This window comes from Galleria mellonella, unplaced genomic scaffold (assembly GCF_026898425.1).
Source record: "Galleria mellonella isolate WM207_F2 unplaced genomic scaffold, CSIRO_AGI_GalMel_v1 utg19, whole genome shotgun sequence".
In the NCBI taxonomy this organism is placed as follows: Eukaryota; Metazoa; Arthropoda; class Insecta; order Lepidoptera; family Pyralidae; genus Galleria; species Galleria mellonella.
Window position 1 is genome coordinate 4,012,359 of NW_026442028.1, and position 22,145 is coordinate 4,034,503.

The 22,145-nt window shown below is 36.7% G+C and overlaps 1 protein-coding gene across 1 annotated transcript; it reads right to left on the reverse strand.

The window, feature by feature from the left end:
• Nucleotides 1–433: 433 nt before the first annotated feature.
• Nucleotides 434–3,732, reverse strand: LOC113513771 (uncharacterized). Its single transcript, XM_026897754.3, has 5 exons — nt 3,709–3,732; nt 3,311–3,428; nt 2,751–2,884; nt 2,283–2,452; nt 434–1,226 (listed from the first exon to the last, which is right to left on the reverse strand). Exons 1-5 carry the CDS (start codon nt 3,730–3,732, stop codon nt 668–670), a joined length of 1,005 nt encoding a protein of 334 aa, XP_026753555.2. The 3' UTR covers nt 434–667.
• Nucleotides 3,733–22,145: the final 18,413 nt, after the last annotated feature.

Genomic DNA, 22,145 nt, shown 5'->3' on the forward strand with positions numbered 1-22,145 from the left:
CAGTAGACAGGTAACGGCTGATATAAAGATTTTTTTTTATACAACTTAGAATGGCAAACAAGCTGACGGCCCACCTGACGGAAAGTGGTAACCGTCGCCTATAGACATGAGGAGTACCATGGACATAACAGAGTAGACTGTTTCACCCATGATACCCCCCATGCGTTGCCATTCCTCAGGACTCAGATATTATTCCTTTGTATCCTGTAAATTCACGCCATATCCCATCCTTCAAACCGAAACACAGCCATGCAAACACAACTGCTTCACGGTAGAAACACGAATCGGACAGAGGTACCCAAGCAATCGACTTTTGTACAAAGTCTCCCTCTGGTGCGATGACGAAGATTATATTGGAGCACCAATAAATAAATTTTCTAAATGTTTACATGCCGGGGATGAGAAACGAAGTATCAAATAAAATACAGGTAATAAAAAATATTACAACTTATATTTGTTCTTCCAGTGAAATGCTTAAATGTAAATTAGGTATTACTTAAAACTACATCAGTCACAACATACCACTGCAAATGAAAAGATCTCTCATGATTATCAGACAGTACTAGTTGTCTTTGTAAATTCAGTCTTATCATCACAATTAAGATCACAATTTCTTTCGACAGCTTCTAAAATATCATAAAACATCTTATGATCCGGCATAATTACTTCAGGAATATTCTGTATCGGACTTTGTGATATTTACACAGATTTCTATAGTGTCTTCCTTTTCTAATTCCATTGGAATATAGGTCCACTGCGCACTGCCTTTCCTACCATACGTGTTATTATCTATAAATTTAATTCTCTTAACGACGGTGGACTGGGTATGGAATTCTATTAGTGCGCAGTATCCACTTCTATTCGATTCCGATTTTGGATCTGTTGTATGTCGTAGTCTTCTTCTCATCACATCCACTCGGAAATGATAGCTGCAAATGCTGAGTTTGATGACAAAAGCGCTTTCGTCAAGGAGAATTATGTACCTGTATTTAGTTCTACGGCTAGCAGGTTCCTTGATATCGGGTATATAGGAGTTTTTTAGTAGAAGTTTTATTTCCTGAGAGTACATGGCAGTTATGCCATGTGTTGACTGAATATGTACTGATAACTCTTCGAACGGAATAGTACAGCAATTTTCTGTTACAGGACACATCATATCACCGAATTTACAATCCTCCTCGTGTTTCTGTCTGGTCGTAGCTGTGAGCAGGTCTGTGCAGCCTCGGCTGTGGGCAAAAGGGAAAACATTAATGAAAACTAAAATAATCAATACCTGCACATTTTATTAATGACACTCTTATTAAAGGTTAATTCGTGGAGATCGTTCATACAGTTTCAAAATCTATTAACTTGGGATATATTAACTCTATTTTCATATTATATCGATTGTTCTATGGTTTGTTGAGTAACTTCTATTCACCGTAAGTCTCGTGTTGTCGTTGACAAATGTTTCATTAACTTGGTTCGTTGTGATTTGGAAGTCCTTATTAATGTTATTATAAGAAAATTTTAGTGAGTCTGTTTTTTGTTATTTACCACAGATTTAGAATACATGTAGTATTTGTGATGGAGATAGATATATGCTACTTGTTGTCCCGGTCTAACAATATATGATGAATAATTTATACTATAAACGATTCTATAATTGGTCGTCAATAACCCAGAATCGAAGAAACTTCTGGCAAACATCGAGAACCGTATTTTATAATTCAAGTGATGTGCTAGTTATCATTTCCCATGAATCCTTGCAGGATAGGAAATACAAGTATTTACTCAAATTAGCACGTAATCAACTGCATTCTATAAAAATAAATGATTTATTTTATCAACGCCTCGCTGAGACTACTGGAGTTAGAAGTCTGATTTTTTTCACGAATATCTTTGTTACGTGACAAGCATTCTCTAGAAAAGATTAGTTTTAGAAAGTTCCACGGAAATAGAAGACAAATATATTCGCGTGGGCGAAACCACGGGATAAAATTAGTTTATAGTAATTCTAATGTTTAGAATATTTTTTAATGTTCTCAGATCCTGCTATTGTTATAAGAAAAAACTTTTTCAATGTTTAGGATTTATGAATGCAGTTGATAAGCATTTTGTAATAACGGCCAATGTCAGGCCAATTTAGAAAATGACTTATTCTAAATTTACTCGGGTCTGGGTATCCGTATTGCATTGTGATTCCAGATATTTGTTGCCTAATTCTAACAGGGCGTCCTAGCATTGATCAAGCGAATTGTCTGATTGTGCGACGTTTATTATTATTGTTAATAAAATCGTACCTGTAATTACAACATGGCAGCATGAGATCGTTGATCAGCCGCTGTAGTGCTAGGCACCGTGTAACCGGTTTTAGGAATAAAAGACGGCACCATGCACATTGATACATGCGACGGGAACACTTCGTACACCATACACTGCCGCACGATGGGCAAACGCAAGGACCGCGACACTGAAAGTAGCAATATTTGGATTAGAGGCAGACGTGACAGCAGTCGGTTCACTTAATGTACTTAGGAAAGTCACATCACTACTTTTTGCTGATTTATAAAATCAGCAAAAAGTATTACAAACTTTTGCTGGTTTTATAAACCACATCTAGCCACGTTGACATCTGTTACACTCGATAAAATTGGAAATATCCGAGTGTTACCACCAATGTTAAAATTGGTAAAAAGCCTCTGACAATTTTATATTGACTTAAAACTATATTCTTATAGATGCACGTTGAATTTTTTGTAGTCTTTTACCTGTAAGGGTTCCATGCAAATATTGCATTCTGAGAATCTAGATAGAACTTCAACGCAGTTAGGGCATGAACATTGTGCAGCGTGACCTTCGTCAATTGGCTCTAAAGATGTCTGCACTGACGGCGTCGATTTATCTGAAAAGAAATAAATAAAATAAAAAATAAGTTTTATTATCCTGCCCGCTAACGAAATGCTTTCTCACTGTATTATGTTGACTGGAAGAGAACTCTATCAGAGATAAGTCCACCGTTGCTCACAACATTTATAAATACATTAATTTATATGTAACTTACAAGTGCAATAAAGAATATATATTTTTAGTCTGTTTATAAAAAAGATTATAGTAGTTCAACACATGTTATTTTCTATGTGTAACCAAACAAATTTCCCCAATATTTATGAATTTAGGAATGCATGTACTAAAGCTGACTATAAACCCATGGAATACATACAAAGCAGCAGAAATGGTTTGTAATGAACTTACGGGGTAAACCGTCAAAATCGGTTGCTTATTTGGAAAATTAAAATACTATATAGTAATATGTATATATTCAACGTACCTTCTATTTCGACATTCTGCTCGCTAGAGGAGTCTGACGCCGAGACAGTTGTGAGACTGTTCTCCTCACAAACGCTATTGTGGGATAAGAGATCCCCTTTATTCTCCACCGAACGAAACTGTGAACAATAAAAGAAATAATGTTAAAAAATATAACTAAATATCTTCCTCATCTTTTTCATCATTTTCCTTATTATTTTGAGATATTTTAAGAGGGATGCTGCTGCCCATCCCACAACCATAAGTTCTCTTAGTCACCTCTTACGACACACACGGGAAACTGAGAGGTGGCCTGTTCTACGCCGGAACTGACACGGTAAAAAAAAATTTACTAACCATTTATAAATTAAAACAATTCAGTGAAATTATAAATTATAATAAAATTATACTCAAACTCACCAATTTTTGAAGTCTCGAAAACATTTTGAGAACAAATAAACAATAAAAATATACAATAAAAATAAACACAAAATTTTACAAAACACTACCACGTAATGTCATCAACGTCGAAGTGTGTAGCCACAGAGCGCAAGGTTCGTATAACTAGCACACGTGTGTGTACGAGTCAGCGTACCAAAAGCTTATGAAGACTCAAGCTTGAACTACACTATAAAGTAGAAAAGAGCGTTAAGCATTAGTAATGACACATAATTACCAGGTCATTAGCAGGAATGTTAATTATCTTTTGTCATTGTAAAATGTAATGCTCATTTTTAGCAAATGCTTCCGTCATAATTAGCAAAATATAATAGTTAGCAAAATAGCAAAATAATATAAATCAGTAAAATGTAATATTATAATTACATTTTGCTAATTATGATATGTCTCGTCCCAAAAATAAACACTTCCAAAATATTGATAAAACGATTCAATGACCGATACTCTCAGCAATAAACTCTAGTTATTGTACTCACGAACAGAAAGCTCGTCTATTTTGTGTTATTCTATACAAAAGCAATAAGCAGAATGTTCAGCAGAAAAACAATACCACTCGCTATTCTCTATTACTTAGAGGATATAAAGCACAACGTTATCAATATAAGCGATTCCTTTCATGCAGATAGATCTAATCTACCAGTGTATTGTATTGAAATGTTTAGCTGTATCTTATGTTGGTAATCCTATAAATAAATAAATACAATAGAATAAATGTTTATTGTGAGCTGTACATTATAATAGTTCGTAAGATGTTCATAACGTCTTAAAGGAAATTACACAGCCTGCCCATACATCGGGCACACAATACAATTACATAACATTAATAATTTTTCAGTTAAACAATGAAATCGCCATTAAAGTTCAGAACAGAATAAAATACAACAATCAACAATAGTAAATTAACACGTGGTCACAATTACAATAAATTTATGACTATTTTATCCATCGAACTGTCTGTGGAAGAGGTCGCGGGGTACAGGAGCAGCGAAGAGCGGACTTGCAGCCCGCTGGCGGCAGACCAGAAGAGCAGACAGCCACACGCATACACACATAGTATATACATACACAATACACGCGCAGAATTACCGCAGCGATCTTATAGGAGAGCCTAGGTCTGTCACGGAAAGGCTATAGCAGTGCCGTGATGCTTGAAAGCGTCTCCTTACAAATGCATATGTTTTACTCTCCCATTACATCGTGACGATAAAAACGTACGATATCGTGAAATTCTATGGAAAAATATAAACATTCCCATTGGGTGCTGCCACTTCTAACTTCTCCTCCACTCCTGCTTATACCGATGTCTTCTATTTATTTTTATTTATTTATTTAAGGACAACTAACAAAGCATACATTTATGTCTTCTTAAAATACATGATAATATTTTATTTATTTGGCATCATAAAAATTTGATAAAAAGCATATAATAATAGGTACATATCGTTAATTTAATAGTTTCTTCAAATATTCTAAATAAGTAACTACAAGAAAATGACTATGTGCCATTATTAGTACTTAATATTTTTTAAATTAAATATCTATAATTACATGGCAGTATTGGGTAATGCAAAGAACCCGTAATTAAAATGCCATTATTTCTAATTATTTTTTTTTTTTTTTTTTTTTTTTTTTTTACAACACAGGGGGCAAACGAGCATGCGGCTCACCTGATGGTAAGTGACTACCGCCGCCCATGATCACCCACAACACCAGCGGCATTGCAGGTGTGCTGCCGGCCTTTTAAAAAGGAATATACTCTTTTCTTGAAGGTTATGTTGTCGTATCGGTTCGGAAATACTGCTGCTGGAAGTTGATTCCAAAGAATGGTTGTGCGTGGAAGAAAGTGCCTTGAAAAACGCACGGTGGAAGACCGCCACTCGTCCAGATGATTGGGATGAAACTTTAGTTTGTGGCGGGTTGTACGGTGGTGAAAATCAGCAGCAGGTATCAATCCGAACAATTCCTCAGAACACTCCCCATGATAAATTCGGTAGAAGATGCACAGAGATGCAACATCTCTGCGCAGTTTCAATGGGTCAAGTCGGACAGTAAGGCGTTGACTATCGATAATTCGAGCCGCCCGACTTTGAATGCGGTCTAACGGAAGGAGTTGGTACTGTGGCGCTCCTGCCCACAGGTGAGAACAGTATTCCATATGCGGCCTGACTTGGGCTTTATATAATTTCAGGCGGTGTTCTGGCATGAAATATCGTCTCACCCTATTGAGCACTCCTAACTTTTTGGAAGCTATCTTAGCCTTCTCCTCCAGATGACCGCAAAACTGGACGTCGCAAGATATATCAACGCCCAGAATTCCTAGACTTGACTTTTTATCGAGGGAAGTGCCCTGAAAGTGAGGAGATACGACAAACGGCGTCTTTTTTGCGGTAAACGCGCAGACTTGTGTCTTTTTGGGGTTAAATTGGACAAGATTTTGTTCACCCCAGATCGAAACTTGATGGAGTGAAGTTTCGATTTCAGACACAAGTCTATTCCGGCACTCATCGGTATGTGCCCGCGAGATCTTTGCATGACCGGTATATAATGTATCTCCTGTACTGTCGTCCGCATAGCAATGAATATTACTTATCTGTAACATATCATTGATATGCAGAAGAAACAGAGTCGGAGATAGTACACAGCCTTGCGGGACACCAGCATTCAAAGGTTTTAAATCAGAGCATGCACCGTCGACTACGACCTTAATGCTACGTTCCTTGAGAAGACTGGCGACCCAAATGCACAGTCTCGCAGGCAACCCAAATGAAGGTAGCTTTGAAAGCAGCGCTCTATGCCACACCCGATCAAAGGCCTTCGCAATATCCAGACTAACTGCTAAGGCCTCTCCCTTACTCTCGATTGCCACTGCCCATCGGTGTGTTAAGTAAGCTAAAAGATCACCGGCCGAACGTCCCTGTCGAAAGCCGTACTGGCGATCACAGATCAGCCGGTGCTCTTCTAGGTACCGGAGCAGTTGACGGTTAATGATGGATTCCATAACCTTCGAGAATAAGGAAGTGATAGCTATGGGCCTATAGTTAGCTGGATCTGAGCGATCTCCCTTTTTAGGGATCGGATGCACCAGAGCAGTCTTCCAAAACTTTGGGACTATGCCCGATGAGTAGCTAAGCCGAAAAAGACGCGTAAGAACCGGAGCCAACTCTGGTGCGCACGTCCTAAGCACAATTGGAGGAATACCATCAGGCCCACTCGACTTATGGATTTCGAGGGAGAAAAGTGCTCTACGCACTGAGCTATGCGTGAATTTAATGTCAGGCATAGAGCTCCTACAACACGTGATGGTCGGTGGTGGTTTCTCCCCGTCATCCAATGTCGAGTTTGACGCAAAGATGGATCCAAGAAGATCGGCCTTTTCTTTAGCGTTCTGGGCCAACGAGTCATCCTCCCTGCGCAAAGGTGGAAAAGATGACTTACAGAAATTCCCTTGTGCAGCTTTGGCAAGAGACCAGAAAGCTCGAGTCCCAGAGGGCAAACTAGCCAATCTCTTGCCAATTCTACTAATATTTATATAGTAATTATGCATTACACTCTATTACCTTAATAGATCTTTGATATATCTGGTTTGATAATTGAGAGATCTGGGTGTTTTGATGTCTGAAGACTTTATTCTTAGAACGCATATTGTCGAACTGTGCACTCACGGTTTCAGAACTATCGGATTTGTATTGCGACAAACGCAACAATTGGATTGCAATATAAACTATTAAAATGCTACATAATGCTTTTGTTTGTAGACAATTAGAAAGTAATTTTAATCATTATTACTCGACTTGAATTATCATAATTAGCCAAATGTAATAATATATAATGACAAAAAATAATTAACATTCCTGCCAATGCCCAACTAAGTATATAAGTCATCACTAATGCTTGAAGTTTTGTCGTGCTTCATAGTATAGTTGTTTCAGTTCAAGCTTGAGTATTCACAAGCATTCGGTACGTCGACTCGTACACACGTGTACTAGTTATACGAACCTTGCGCCCTGCGATTACACACTTCGATGTTAATATTACGTACTAGTATTTTGTAAAGTTTTGTAATTATTTATATTGTAAATTGAGTTGTGATTATTTGTTCTTACAATGTTTGCGAGACTTCAAACATTGGTGAGTTCAAATATAATTTTATTATAATTTATAAATTTACTGAATTGTTTTAATTTTGAATGAAGTAGTTAGTAAATATTTTTTTTAGAGTTGTTAGACGAGGTCTGTACGTTCTATCTCTCTTTAAGTTTGCTAATTTCGAAATAAAACGAATAATAATTAATTCAATATCTTCACTACATAAATATATTCAATAGTTAGTGTATATAAAAACTTTATATGGATTATGTATTAAATTTATTTCTTGATTATCGAATAACGTAGTTTTTACAAGCGAGTTACAAAACTTGCAAATTTATATTAATCTACGTATGTTATATGCACATTTATTTAGATCTACATAACTAGAATGAAAATGAAACGTGTGGTGCCAATATTAAAATGTGAACTAGATACAGGATGTTGCCACCACCTTTATGTATTTTTTTTATTTTTGGGTACAGTTTTTTCTGATCGCGTGGTAAAAATTTAGGAGAAATGAAATTTTTTGTATATTTTCAGACTGACCTCAAATTATATTTATGTAGTTATATTTTTTAACATTCTTTCTTTCTTTGTACGCAGTTTTTCTCATCGAAGGATAAGAGGGATCTTTTATCACACAATAGCGTTTGTGAGGAGAACAGCCTCACAACTGTCTCGACGTCAGACTCCTCTAGCGAGCAGAATGTCGAAATAGAAGGTACGTTGAAATTATACATATTATTATATAGTATTTCAATTTTGAAACGAAGAACCGATTATGACGGTTTATACTTTAAGTATCAACAATTTCTGCTGCTTTGGATGTATTCCGTGTGTCACTTTTGGTACTGCATTTCCAAAGCTACAAACTTGTCTCTCGTGACTAGCGACATGCACTACACAAGAGAGAAAATATCCTTCTAAAACATTGCGTTTATTTTAAATTTGCCGTATATATTTTTTAAAGTATATTCACTTTTCGTCATATAGGTACCAAAAATTTATAAAAATCTTTAATTTTGTTCAAATTTGTGCATCGCTCGTAAAGAGTGTGTGTAAATGTTTTATTCTATACGTTGATATTTGAACTTATAAATCACTTGCACACTTGGTTCAGTTGCATTAATCTCGAGAAATAAAAGTTTATGAATTTTTGAAACCTAAGTTTTATTTATGACTGATATAATTATCAAACTAAATGAACATATAAAGATTTAAGCCAGTTCATCTAAATATCATATAAATCTTAAAATAAGAATAAATAACACATGATACGAAATGGTAACCATTTACTTCATCATAGACATCAAAGATGCAGTTCATTCATTTTTGTTAAATATATAGTGATTATGAGTCCTGTCACACGGAGCCGCAATCAAAGGTTCATATTCGATTGCCTGGTTCAGAATAGAAGTTTGGGGACTGTAGTGATTTTTACCCCATAGATCCAGATACATTAGTCGGATAGCGGCTAAGGCCGCTTCCTGCTGTATGTGCAGATCTAGGGGTGTTATGTTGAGGGTCAACTCTATTGCTGTTGTAGGAGCTGTTTTCATGCAGCCGCTGATAGAAGAGCAAAACAGTCTCTGAAAGCTTTTTAGTTTGGCGGCAGTGGTCGATAGTTTTGTCCTAGGCCACCAAACCAGTGCACCATAGACCAACATTGGCCTGATTACGGCTCTATACAGCCATAGAGTTATTTTTGGCGAAAGACCCCATTTGTTTCCTAGTATCTTTTTGCACTGGTAGAATGCAATTGTGCTTTTGTTAAGTTTATAGTCAAGATGTTTATTTTAAAGCAATTTACTGTCTAGTATTATGCCAAGGTACTTGACTTATTCCTTAAGTTTCAGTTCCGTATTGAAGAGTTTTGGTAGTCTGTAAGGACATGTAACTCTTCTATTTGTGAACATGATTAATTCTGTTTTTGTAGGATTATCCGAGAGTTCATGTTGTGCTCACCATCTCTCAATTATTTCAAAAGATACTCTCATGCGATCACACATAGTACTTTCGAAGCTTCCTGTTAAAAGTACAGCTATATCATCCGCATAACTTACCGTATAGAGGCTGTTATCGTTGAGCTCTATTATGAGCTCATTTACGACTGTATTCCACAACAGTGGTGACAGTACACCGCCTTATGGACAGCCTCTACCGACGATTCCTCGTGTGGTAGTATTTACAGTAAATTGTATAGCTCATTGTTTAAGCATGTTATGTATCTGTCACCGTAAGATTATAAATACCGTTAGATTACAATCTATCTCGCGAGATTGTAAACTGTCGAAAGATTGTGAACCGTCGCATACTACTTGCATTTTGACGTATTATAGACTAGTTTAAGAAATTTATGTTGGTCAGTCCTTCGAGGTATATGTCTAGGCTGTGGTTTGGGTAAATCCATATTAATGAAGAATCGAATCCATCTATGGTCTGAGCATGATATTTCAGTGGATACATGCCAGTCACAAATAGATTCCGAAATACCAACAGGCGTTAGAGTTAAATCTATGATAGTTTGTGATCGAGCGTTTATAAAGGTAGGTTCAGAACCTTTGTTAATTAGAGTAAGGTTATTACTAAAAAATATTATAAAAATCCTCACCTCTGTTATTGGACTTGCCGTTAAATGGGATGCGCGTTGGAGTCGGCAGCGATGACCAGATCGAGCTTCTCCCTCTCAGAAAACTCGACTAGTAGGTTGAGCTCTGGAGTTGGTATGTCCTTGCGCTCGGCAGGTATGCAGAGGCAAGGACGATATCCGGGAGATGCTGTTCTGTCCTAGTTAATCTGACTGCTGTCAGGTCTCTTGAACAAAATTCGTTGATTAGTAATGTTGGTACATATTTCGGTACTAGTATACATGTTCTCGGTTTACTTACGGAGGTGTCTAGAAGAAGTTTTCCTCTGCTGTTTCCAAGTCCACATATCCTGTTTTTCCTGATTTACGGCTTTTGGATCAGCGATATGGCAGTTTGGCTGTGCTGGAGGTTGGTCTGTATGATTTTAGTTTTCCCGGAGAGGGGAGGAATAGAGGACACCATCGCTGGTTTCATTCTCTCCCCCCCCTTCCGGAAAGCACTCTTCATCCGAGATAGATCTCGGAGAAGGCGAATTTTGCACCTCCATCGCAATCGGGGGTTTCGCGTGCCCAAGCACGGTCGCAGCTTCCTTCATCGACAATGTCGGCTTAAGTGTCGCGCTCCGCGTCAAGGCTCGCGTCTACTCCGGTTGTTGCGTGGAGTTTGTATTGGGTTGTGGGGAAGCATCTTTATCCAGAAATCGAATATAAATTCCCATGAGGTAATATAATTTCCTGTCCTGGGCCTTTAACAGATGAGCATCCGTTTCCGGCACCTGGAACAACAGACAGGTTCCTAACGGATCCGATCTGGCCCTCTCGTATGTCAGTGTCCAGGAGTTGATGTTCAAATTGCGGTTCTGCCGTGCCAAAAGCTTCCGTAGTGCAGCTGAATCGCCAGTATGACCTGGTATGAAAAGCAGACACGGTACTTTCTTAGGGATAGCTGATTGTGGCCTGACAACTAATTTTGAATTAGCTACCGGTGAGGCCATGAATAGAATAGAATAGAAATCATTTATTCAAATAAACTTACATTGAAGCACTTTTGAAAAGTCATTACATTTTTTTTAACCTACCGCTCGTTCGGAAAGCTGTCTCATCACAAGAAGAACGAGCAAGAAACTTGCGTGTTGCTCTTTTAAATAATTTTATTATTACTTTACATTTTTAAGTTTAAGTGTGTGAATACAAACCACCAATTAGCACTAATTCAATTAAATACTCAAAAAGAAAAAATATTGAATACATAACCAACTGGTTAAACAATTAATAAGAGGAAATCAGTCATAGTGATTAGAGCAGACCAGTCCCTACAAGCAGCACCCGTTCACGAGTATGACGGATGAGCCAGCCATCACTGCGCTCGACCATATTTTAGGGAGCCCAATGACCTGGCTCACCACGCCGCCACAAGTCTGGACATTTTAGTGAGCATGACTACTCAAAACACTAGACCACGTCAAAGCTACTCACAATTGCCATCTGATAATTATAGTATTCACATTTTACATAAGAATGCATGCGGCAATTAATACAAAAACCGCTACGCTTTCATATTTCTAAAATTAATCAATTAAATCAAGAAAGCAATGAGAAAATAAAATTATAACGTTGTATGCTAATAAACTAATTATTTACTTGATATGTTGTCATCTATGAATTCGTCTATCCTGTAATAGGCTTTCTTACATAAAAATTGTTTAATATAAGATTTGAATTGCCTCTCTGTCAGATTTAATTCAGATTCTGGTTGATTATATGATTATATCGGCTGCTTTACCCCACAGCAGTATGCCATAAGACATTATGCTATGGAAATAACTAAAATATACAAGTTTAGCCGTCGCCACGTCTGTTAATTGCCTAATTCTTCTAATTGCATATGCAGCAGAACTGAGTCTACTGGCCAATTTTGAAATATGGGGCCCCCATTGTAATTTCGAGTCCACTTTATTACTAAATTATTACTAAATTTTGTTAATGATACAGTTTTTTTAGGTATAACACCTAAAAAAACTGTATCATTAACAAAATTTACTATTTCGTCATTAAGCAATAACTGTGTATTTATTAGTCTTACATTAGGAAGTGTAAATTTTATACACTTTGTTTTGCTGGAATTTAATAATAGGTTATTACATGTAAACCAATTTAATATTGCAGACATAGCACAATTTACATCGTCTAATTGATTACTTTGACGTCCAATTTTAAACACTAACGAAGTATCATCCGCAAACAGCACTATATCTGCAATTTTCTCTACCATAAAGGGAAGGTCATTTATGTAGATTAAAAAGAGAAAGCGGCCTAAGATTGACCCTTGTGGAACGCCCATTTTAATATTAGCTCCCTTAGATTTTACACCGTCAATATCTACAGTTTGAACCCTATCCTCTAAATAAGTTCTCATTAATTTTAGATCATTATCTCTTATACCATAATGTTCGAGCTTGTACAAAAGCGTTTTATGATCCACACAATCAAATGCCTTTGATAGGTCACAAAAAACACCGAGTGCATCCTGTGACCTCTCCCAAGATTCGAAAATATGTGTCATTAGCGCAACACCTGCGTCAGTGGTAGACTTGCCGGCGGTGAAACCATATTGCTGACTGTGAAGCAGTCCATTAACCCTGAAGTGATGTAACATTTGATTTAACATTATCTTTTCAAACACCTTACTTAGAACTGGCAAAATAGATATAGGTCTATAGTTCCCTGGCTCAAATTTATCTCCTGATTTAAATAGTGGGATTAATTTGCTAAATTTCATTAAATGTGGAAAATCGCCATTATCAATACATTTATTAAAAATAGTGGCTAGATATGGAGCAACAATATCTATGAAAGAACTACCTACTTTTACAGACATGCCTCAAAGGTCTTCCGTATTTTTTAAATTTAGCTGTTTGAATATTTTTATGATATGAAAGGGGCTAACATGTGAAAATTTTAATCTTAAAGAACAACAACCGATATTAGTCTATAGTAATTTTTTTGCTCGAGATTGAGATAAGTCCATGTTTGGAACAGTCCGATTAAGCCAGGCTAGCGTGAAAGCATCCTCGCACCAGGTTCGAGGACGCCATCCGCAAAATGTGCTCTGCCTCGGAACCTTATATCATTTGGTTCAGTTTCAAGGGAAGCATTCGGTTCCACCATGAGCTCATCCCGAAGCTTGCCTTCTATTTCTTGCCGAATACCTTCAGCTTGCTCTTGCGTCATGTCAGAGAAGGGTTCCAACATGACAGTAACGCAGAGCTCGTTAGCGATGAAGGTTGCGGCCGCTTCAGCGTACGACGCAGCGGTTCCTCTCACCATTCGGGGTTTGTTAGTTTTGGGTTTTTTACCCACCCTAGTCGGTGTTACAGAATCTTCTGGACGTGCACGCTTTTGCGCCCTCGGCTCTGGTTTTTGTTGGTTGTTACCTGATTTCTTTCGACCTCTTGGTTTCATGTTGCACTTGAGTATGTCTGTGGAAGGCATAGCACTCGCACCGACAGACGCAGGTGCCGAGGTCCCGCCCATTGTTACCTCTCCTACTGGTTTGGTTTCCTCTGGGCGAGAACTCGGTCCTGCGATCTGCCTTGCAGCATCTGCTGCCAATGCACGTTGTGCCACCGCCTTCGCTTTGGCTTTAAGGCGCCGCTTCTAAGAGGCTGACATTGGTTTGGTTATTGTTTTCCAGGTTGAGTCCGATGGTGATTGTATGACATCCTTAAGGGATGACATATCCATTGTTGGATAGTCTGCATCTGACGCAGCCTTTGAGGACAAACCCTCCGCCCCAGCCTCGGTCAGCACCACTGGTTTTCCCTTGGAGGACGCTTTCTTTGATGCAGCCTTAATTGGCGCATCTCGGAGTGCGTCTTTCCTTGGTTCCACCGTTGTAGTAGCCATCCTTGGTCGGGTAGTGGGAGTTGCCTTGCATGGCGCATCCTTGGACAATGACGTGGATGGTGCATCTCGGGACGCTGCCTGGGTTGGCGCATTCTGTACCGCTACCTTCCTCATCGTATCCTTGGACGCAGCCTTTTTCGGCGCATCATTTGCATTTTTAGACTCAGGGGCATCGGAGGACGCAGCCTTGAGCGGTTGTCGCTTAAGCGCATCCTAAGACGCAACCCTTTGTTCTGAATGTTTAGGCGCATCCGACGACGCAGCCTTTGGTAATTGATGTTCAGGCGCATTCAAGGACGCAGCCTGTGTTGTTGATTTTGTTGTTGTCTTATTTGTCTCATTATCCATGAGGTTCAGGAGCTCTCAGGAGATCTCAGGAGTTCTCCACCCGCTACGGAACCTTCACGTCGGGGACGTCATTTGTTCTATGAATGTTCGCAGAGCTACTTCCTTGGTATAGGACCAGCAACTTGAGAAGAAGGTGAATCTGCACGCAGCAAAGCATCAAGAGCGCACCTACGGCACGAAACAATACCATAGGCTCCACCTCGAGACGCCGTGCCGCGCCGACTACCCCTCCCCAAATCACCGATCCTCGCTTGACAGCCCGCTTATAGGATGTCGCAGCCGATTGATCGTGGTTAGTTACTCCACGACCGCCCGTTTGAGAGGAAATCCAGACTGAAGAGATGTGTTGTGAGCAGCGTACAACTACCGCCGGCACACTGCTGCACTCAATCACCAGGACTCGTTCATCATACAGTCCTTGAAGAAGGCGGGCCTGTATTGTGAAGGAGATCCTTCACAATACAGGCCCGCATTCTTTCAAACTCGCTTTTCAAAGTATATCATAAGTTGAGATTTATTTCTACGATATTCCTTATGTCGTATATACAGATACAAAAGTATTTTATTTTAACGTTTTATTCGAAGTATGTTTTTATAAGGCACTACCTCCAACCTATGGCAATAATTACATTTGACAGTTAATAAAAAATTACGATTTTTTACCTAGCCTACTGCTGTTGGTCATAAATGACCTTTGCAATCTTAAATTATAAACAATAAATATCTACAGATAACTACATTTAAACTTGAAAACTACATTTAAAATCTGAAGTAGAACGTTCTAGATAAAAAATAAACAGGCAAAAATCTAAACTTTATGATAATTGATAAAATAAGAAGATATAAAGTTTACAAAAATAAAACCAAAATAAATTCGTATTATATTTGTATGAAGTTGAACTTTTAATAAATATACATTAAAAACATAGTAATTTATTGTTACTTACTTGGTTTAAAATCAAATATAAATCATCTTTATCCAAATAGTCTTGTCTACAAGCACTTTTAAATAGTTATATTTTTTCTATTAGAGAGTTTGGAACGTTGTTATTTACCGAGAAGAGCCAGCAAAAAATTTTTTAAATCTTTGTCTAAAATTACTTAGTCAATGGAAATGTTAATATCATTTATAGATAATATTCATTGTTGACTACTCTATACACAGATTAAGGATAGTAGTTGCGGTTCTTCTACGGCCATATAAAATATATTCAAATGTATAGTTAAATTATAAATACAAAACGAAATTCTATTAATTCTATGTTGGGTTACTGAATCCCAAAACAAGAAAATTTATTTACAACATAACATTGTCTAGCCCAAGTTAAATCCATTAGAAGACCTATGTAAAAACCAAAAAACTGTAGAAACAAAAAAGTATCATTAATGTTTTATCTGTAGTTACTCTTTTCCATTGCTTTGTAATTTTTGAACTAGATTTGTCATATTTCCTTATGTGTGCTATGTATGTATTTATATGTGTATGTTTATGTATTTTGTATGTATGTTATATATATATTGTTATATTGTTATAGTAAGTAGTTTAATAAATTATATGTATTTGATATTTTTGTGCATTAGATGTTTTTGTATTTCATGCACGAAGAGATTGCCTTAGCGATAAGATCGCCTTTTGTACCTTTATGTGTATATTTCAATCTGTATTTATGTTACTGTATTTCACTTGAATTATTCACTTGTCATTGTATATTTTTATTTATGGTGCAATAAAGAGATAAATAAATAAATAACTAAATCTCTTTTGTCCCCAGCCAAAAGTGCATAGACCAGCTCACAGCTACTACCAGAACAAAGCACGAGGAAGATGGTAAATTCGATACTATGACACATCAGGACACAAATCAGATCAGGAGTAAAAACAAATTGCTGTTCTATTACATATTATTCAACAAATTTTGTACCAAGATCAAGAAACCTGCTCGTCGTAGAACTAAATACAGATATATATTTCTCAATCACAAGAACGCTTTTATTATAAAAATCATTATTTGCAGACATCATTTCCGAGTTGACGTTATGAGAAAATAGCTAGAATGTATTGCAGAATAGAAATCGGAATTGAATAATAGTCAATTCTGCGCACTAATAAAGCTCTACACCCAGTCATTCGTCTTCAAGACAATTATTTGTATAGCAAACAACACGTGTGGTAGAAAAGTCGATGTGCAATGGAACTATATTCAGTTTGATTTGAAAAAGGCGGTGTTTATAACAATCCGTGTAAGAATCGCGAGTCGGATACAGAATTTTCGAGAAGCGATTACGTCAGATCGTAAGACGTTTTACTATGATGTTTACTGTAACAGAAAATTGCTGTTATACTCCAGTCCAAATAATAATTGGCGCGTATTGAGTCAACAACAAAAAAATCCATATAATCTCAGGAGATAACAATCCCTATCAAAAACTTTTGTACTATGTTCAAGAAACCTGCTCGTCGTAGAACTAAATACAGATATATACTACTCAATTATAAGAGCGCTTTTATCCTAAAAATCATTATATGCAAACATCATTTCCAAGTTGACGTTATGAGATAAAAGCTAGGATGTGTAGCAGAACAGAAATCGAAATTGAATAATAGTCAATTTTGCGCACTAATAAAGCTCTACACCCAATCATTCGTCATCAAGACAATTAATTGTATAGAAAACAACACGTGTGGTAGAAAAGTCGATGTGCAATGGAACAATTTTCTATTGGAATTCAAAAAAGCAATGTCTATAACAATTCGAGTAAGAATCGGGAGTCGGATACAGAATTTTCGAGAAGCGATTACGTCAGATCGTAAGACGTTTTACTATGATGTGTACTGTAACAGAAAATGCTGTTATACTCCAGTCCAAATAATAATTGGCGCGTATTGAGTCAACAACAAAAAAATCCATATAATCTCAGGAGATAACAATCCCTATCAAAAACTTTTGTGCTATGTTCAAGAAACATGCTCGCCGTAGAACTAAATACAGATATATACTTTTCAATCACAAGAACTATTTTACCATAAAAATCATTATTTGCAAATATCTTTTCCGAGTTGACGTTATGAGAAAATAGCTAGAATGTATAGCAGAACATAAATCGTAATTGAATAATAGTCAATTCTGCGCACTAATAAAGCTCTACACCCAATCATTCGTCATCAAGACAATTATTTGTATAGCAAACAACACGTGTGGTAGAAAAGTCGATATGCAATGGAACAATTTTCTGTTGGAATTCAAAAAAGCAATGTCTATAACAATTCGAGTAAGAATCGCAGAGTGGGATACAGAATCTTTGAGAAGCGATTACATCGGATCGTAAGTTTGTTTTACTGTGGTGTGTTTTGTAACAGAAAATTGCTGTTATACTCCAGTCCAAATAATTATTGGTACGTATTGAGTCAACAACAAAAAAATCCATATAATCTCAGGAGATAAAAATCCCTATCGAAAGCTTTTGTGCTATGTTCAAAAAATATGCTCGCCGTAGAACTAAATACAGATATATACTACTCAATTATAAGAGCGCTTTTATCCTGAAAATCATCATTTGCAAACATCATTTCCGAGTTGACGTTATGAGAAAATAGCTAGAATGTATAGCAGAACAGAAATTGTAATTGAATAATAGTCAATTCTACGCACTGATAAAGCTCTACACCCAATCATTCGTCATCAAGACAATTATTTGTATAGAAAACGACGCGTGTGGTAGAAACGTCGATGTGCAATGGAACTATATTCAGTTTGATTTGAAAAAGGCGGTGTTTATAACAATCCGTGTATGAATCGCGAGTCCGATACAGAATTTTCGAGAAGCGATTACGTCAGATCGTAAGACGTTTTACTATGATGTGTATTGTAACAGAAAATTGCTGTTATACTTCAGTCCAAGTAATTATTGGCACGTATTGAGTCAACAACAAAAAACTCCATATGATCTCAGGAGATAAAAATCCCTATCGAAAACTTTTGTGCTGTGTTCAAGAAACCTGCTCGCCGTAGAACTGAGTACAGATATATACTTCTCAATCATAAAAGCGCTTTTATCATAAAAATCATTATTTGCAAACATCATTTCCGAGTTGACGTTATGCGATAAAAGCTAGGATGTATAGCGGAACAGAAATCGTAATTGAATAATAGTCAATTCTGCGCACTGATAAAGCTCTACACCCAGTCATTCGTCATCAAGACAATTAATTGTATAGAAAACAACACGTGTGGTAGAAAAGTCGATGTGCAATGGAACTATATTCAGTTTAATTTGAAAAAGGCGGTGTGTATAACAATCCGTGTAAGAATCACGAGTCGGATACAGAATTTTCGAGAAGCGATTACGTCAGATCGTAAGACGTTTTACTATGATGTGTATTGTAACAGAAAATTGCTGTTATACTCCAGTCCAAATAATAATTGGCGCGTATTGAGTTAACAACAAAAAAATCCATATAATCTCAGGAGATAACAATCCCTATCAAAAACTTTTGTACTATGTTCAAGAAACCTGCTCGTCGTAGAACTAAATACAGATATATACTACTCAATTATAAGAGCACTTTTATCCTACAAATCATTATTTGCAAACATCATTTCCAAGTTGACGTTATGAGATAAAAGCTAGGATGTGTAGCAGAACAGAAATCGGAATTGAATAATAGTCAATTTTGCGCACTAATAAAGCTCTACACCCAATCATTCGTCATCAAGACAATTAATTGTATAGAAAACAACACATTGTGGTAGAAAAGTCGATGTGCAATGGAACAATTTTCTATTGGAATTCAAAAAAGCAATGTCTATAACAATTCGAGTAAGAATCGGGAGTCGGATACAGAATTTTCGAGAAGCGATTACGTCAGATCGTAAGACGTTTTACTATGATGTGTACTGTAACAGAAAATTGCTGTTATACTCCAGTCCAAATAATAATTGGCACGTATTGAGTCAACAACAAAAAAATCCATATAATCTCAGGAGATAACAATCCCTATCAAAAACTTTTGTGCTATGTTCAAGAAACATGCTCGCCGTAGAACTAAATACAGATATATACTTTTCAATCACAAGAACTATTTTACCATAAAAATCATTATTTGCAAATATCTTTTCCGAGTTGACGTTATGAGAAAATAGCTAGGATGTGTAGCAGAACAGAAATCCATATCCGAAAAGGATATTCCATCTTTTAACAGTCCTTCTTTTATATGTTGGTGAGCTTGGATCGAGTGACAGTGAATATTCACCCTATTCTTACCCTTGTAAAGCAGGTGAAAACGTTGATCAAATTTTTGAATTAATGTTGATATTGAGCTGTGTGTCCACTTGGACGATAATTCCATAATAATTGGTGGGATATGACCATATGTCTTTTTCTTAGTACTTGATTTTCTTGGAGTATCTGTCGTTTCTTCACTACTATCCACTGTAAGTTTTCCAAAGCGGTTGGAGACAGATGTAGTAGCATTCTGTGAGAATACTCTAGAAAGAGCAGTTCGTTTTGGTTGTTGCCAATCTTCATCTTCCCGCAGCCTCTTCCCAACTAGGTTCGGAGTTGAAGGAGAACGTGTAATAAATTTATCCATATTTATCGATATAGACAAAATGTTTGTCCATCACTAGTATACAAATAAATGCAATAGATTTATTATGAAAAAAAAGAAAACGAAACGTGCGCTTACACTGACTGCAAACGAGCGAACCAAGAAACATGCTCGCCGTAGAACTAAATACAGATATATACTACTCAATTATAAGAGCGCTTTTATCCTAAAAATCATTATTTGCAAACATCATTTCCAAGTTGACGTTATGAGATAAAAGCTAGGATGTGTAGCAGAACAGAAATCGAAATTGAATAATAGTCAATTTTGCGCACTAATAAAGCTCTACACCCAGTCATTCGTCATCAAGACAATTAATTGTATAGAAAACAACACGTGTGTTAGAAAATTCGATGTGCAATGGAACAATTTTCTATTGGAATTCAAAAAAGCAATGTCTATAACAATTCGAGTAAGAATCGGGAGTCGGATACAGAATTTTCGAGAAGCGATTACGTCAGATCGTAAGACGTTTTACTATGATGTGTACTGTAACAGAAAATTGCTGTTATACTCCAGTCCAAATAATTATTGGCACGTATTGAGTCAACAACAAAAAAATCCATATAATCTCAGAAGATAACAATCCCTATCGAAAGCTTTTGTGCTATGTTCAAGAAACCTGCTCGTCGTAGAACTAAATACAGATATATACTACTCAATTATAAGAGCGCTTTTATCCTAAAAATCATTATATGCAAACATCATTTCCAAGTTGACGTTATGAGATAAAAGCTAGGATGTGTAGCAGAACAGAAATCGGAATTGAATAATAGTCAATTTTGCGCACTAATAAAGCTCTATACCCAATCATTCGTCATCAAAACAATTAATTGTATAGAAAACATCACGTATGGTAGAAAAGTCGATGTGCAATGGAACAATTTTCTATTGGAATTAAAAAAAGTAATGTCTATAAAAATTCGTGTAAGAATCGCAGAGTGGGATACAGAATCTTCGAGAAGCGATTACGTCGGATCGTAAGTTTGTTTTACTGTGATGTGTACTGTAACAGCACATTACTTTTCTATTCCGTTCAAAGAATTATTGGCACGTATTGAGTCGACACACGACATAACTGCCATGTACTCTCAGGAGATAAAAATCCCTATCGAAAGCTTTTGTGCTGTGTTCAAGAAACATGCTCTCCGTAGAACTAAGTACAGATATATACTTCTCAATCACAAGAAAGATTTTACCATAAAAATCATTATTTGCAAACATCATTTCCGAGTTGACGTTATGCGATAAAAGCTAGGATGTATAGCGGAACAGAAATCGTAATTGAATAATAGTTAATTCTGCGCACTGATAAAGCTCTACACCCAGTCATTCGTCATCAAGACAATTAATTGTATAGAAAACATCACGTATGGTAGAAAAGTCGATGTGCAATGGAACAATTTTCTATTGGAATTAAAAAAAGCAATGTCTATAAAAATTCGTGTAAGAATTGCAGAGTGGGATACAGAATCTTCGAGAAGCGATTACGTCGGATCGTAAGTTTGTTTTACTGTGATGTGTACTGTAACAGCACATCACTTTTCTATTCCGTTCAAAGAATTATTGGCACGTATTGAGTCGACACACGACATAACTGCCATGTACTCTCAGGAGATAAAAATCCCTATCGAAAGCTTTTGTGCTGTGTTCAAGAAACATGCTCTCCGTAGAACTAAGTACAGATATATACTTCTCAATCACAAGAAAGATTTTACCATAAAAATCATTATTTGCAAACATCATTTCCGAGTTGACGTTATGCGATAAAAGCTAGGATGTATAGCGGAACAGAAATCGTAATTGAATAATAGTCAATTCTGCGCACTAATAAAGCTCTACACCCAGTCATTCGTCTTC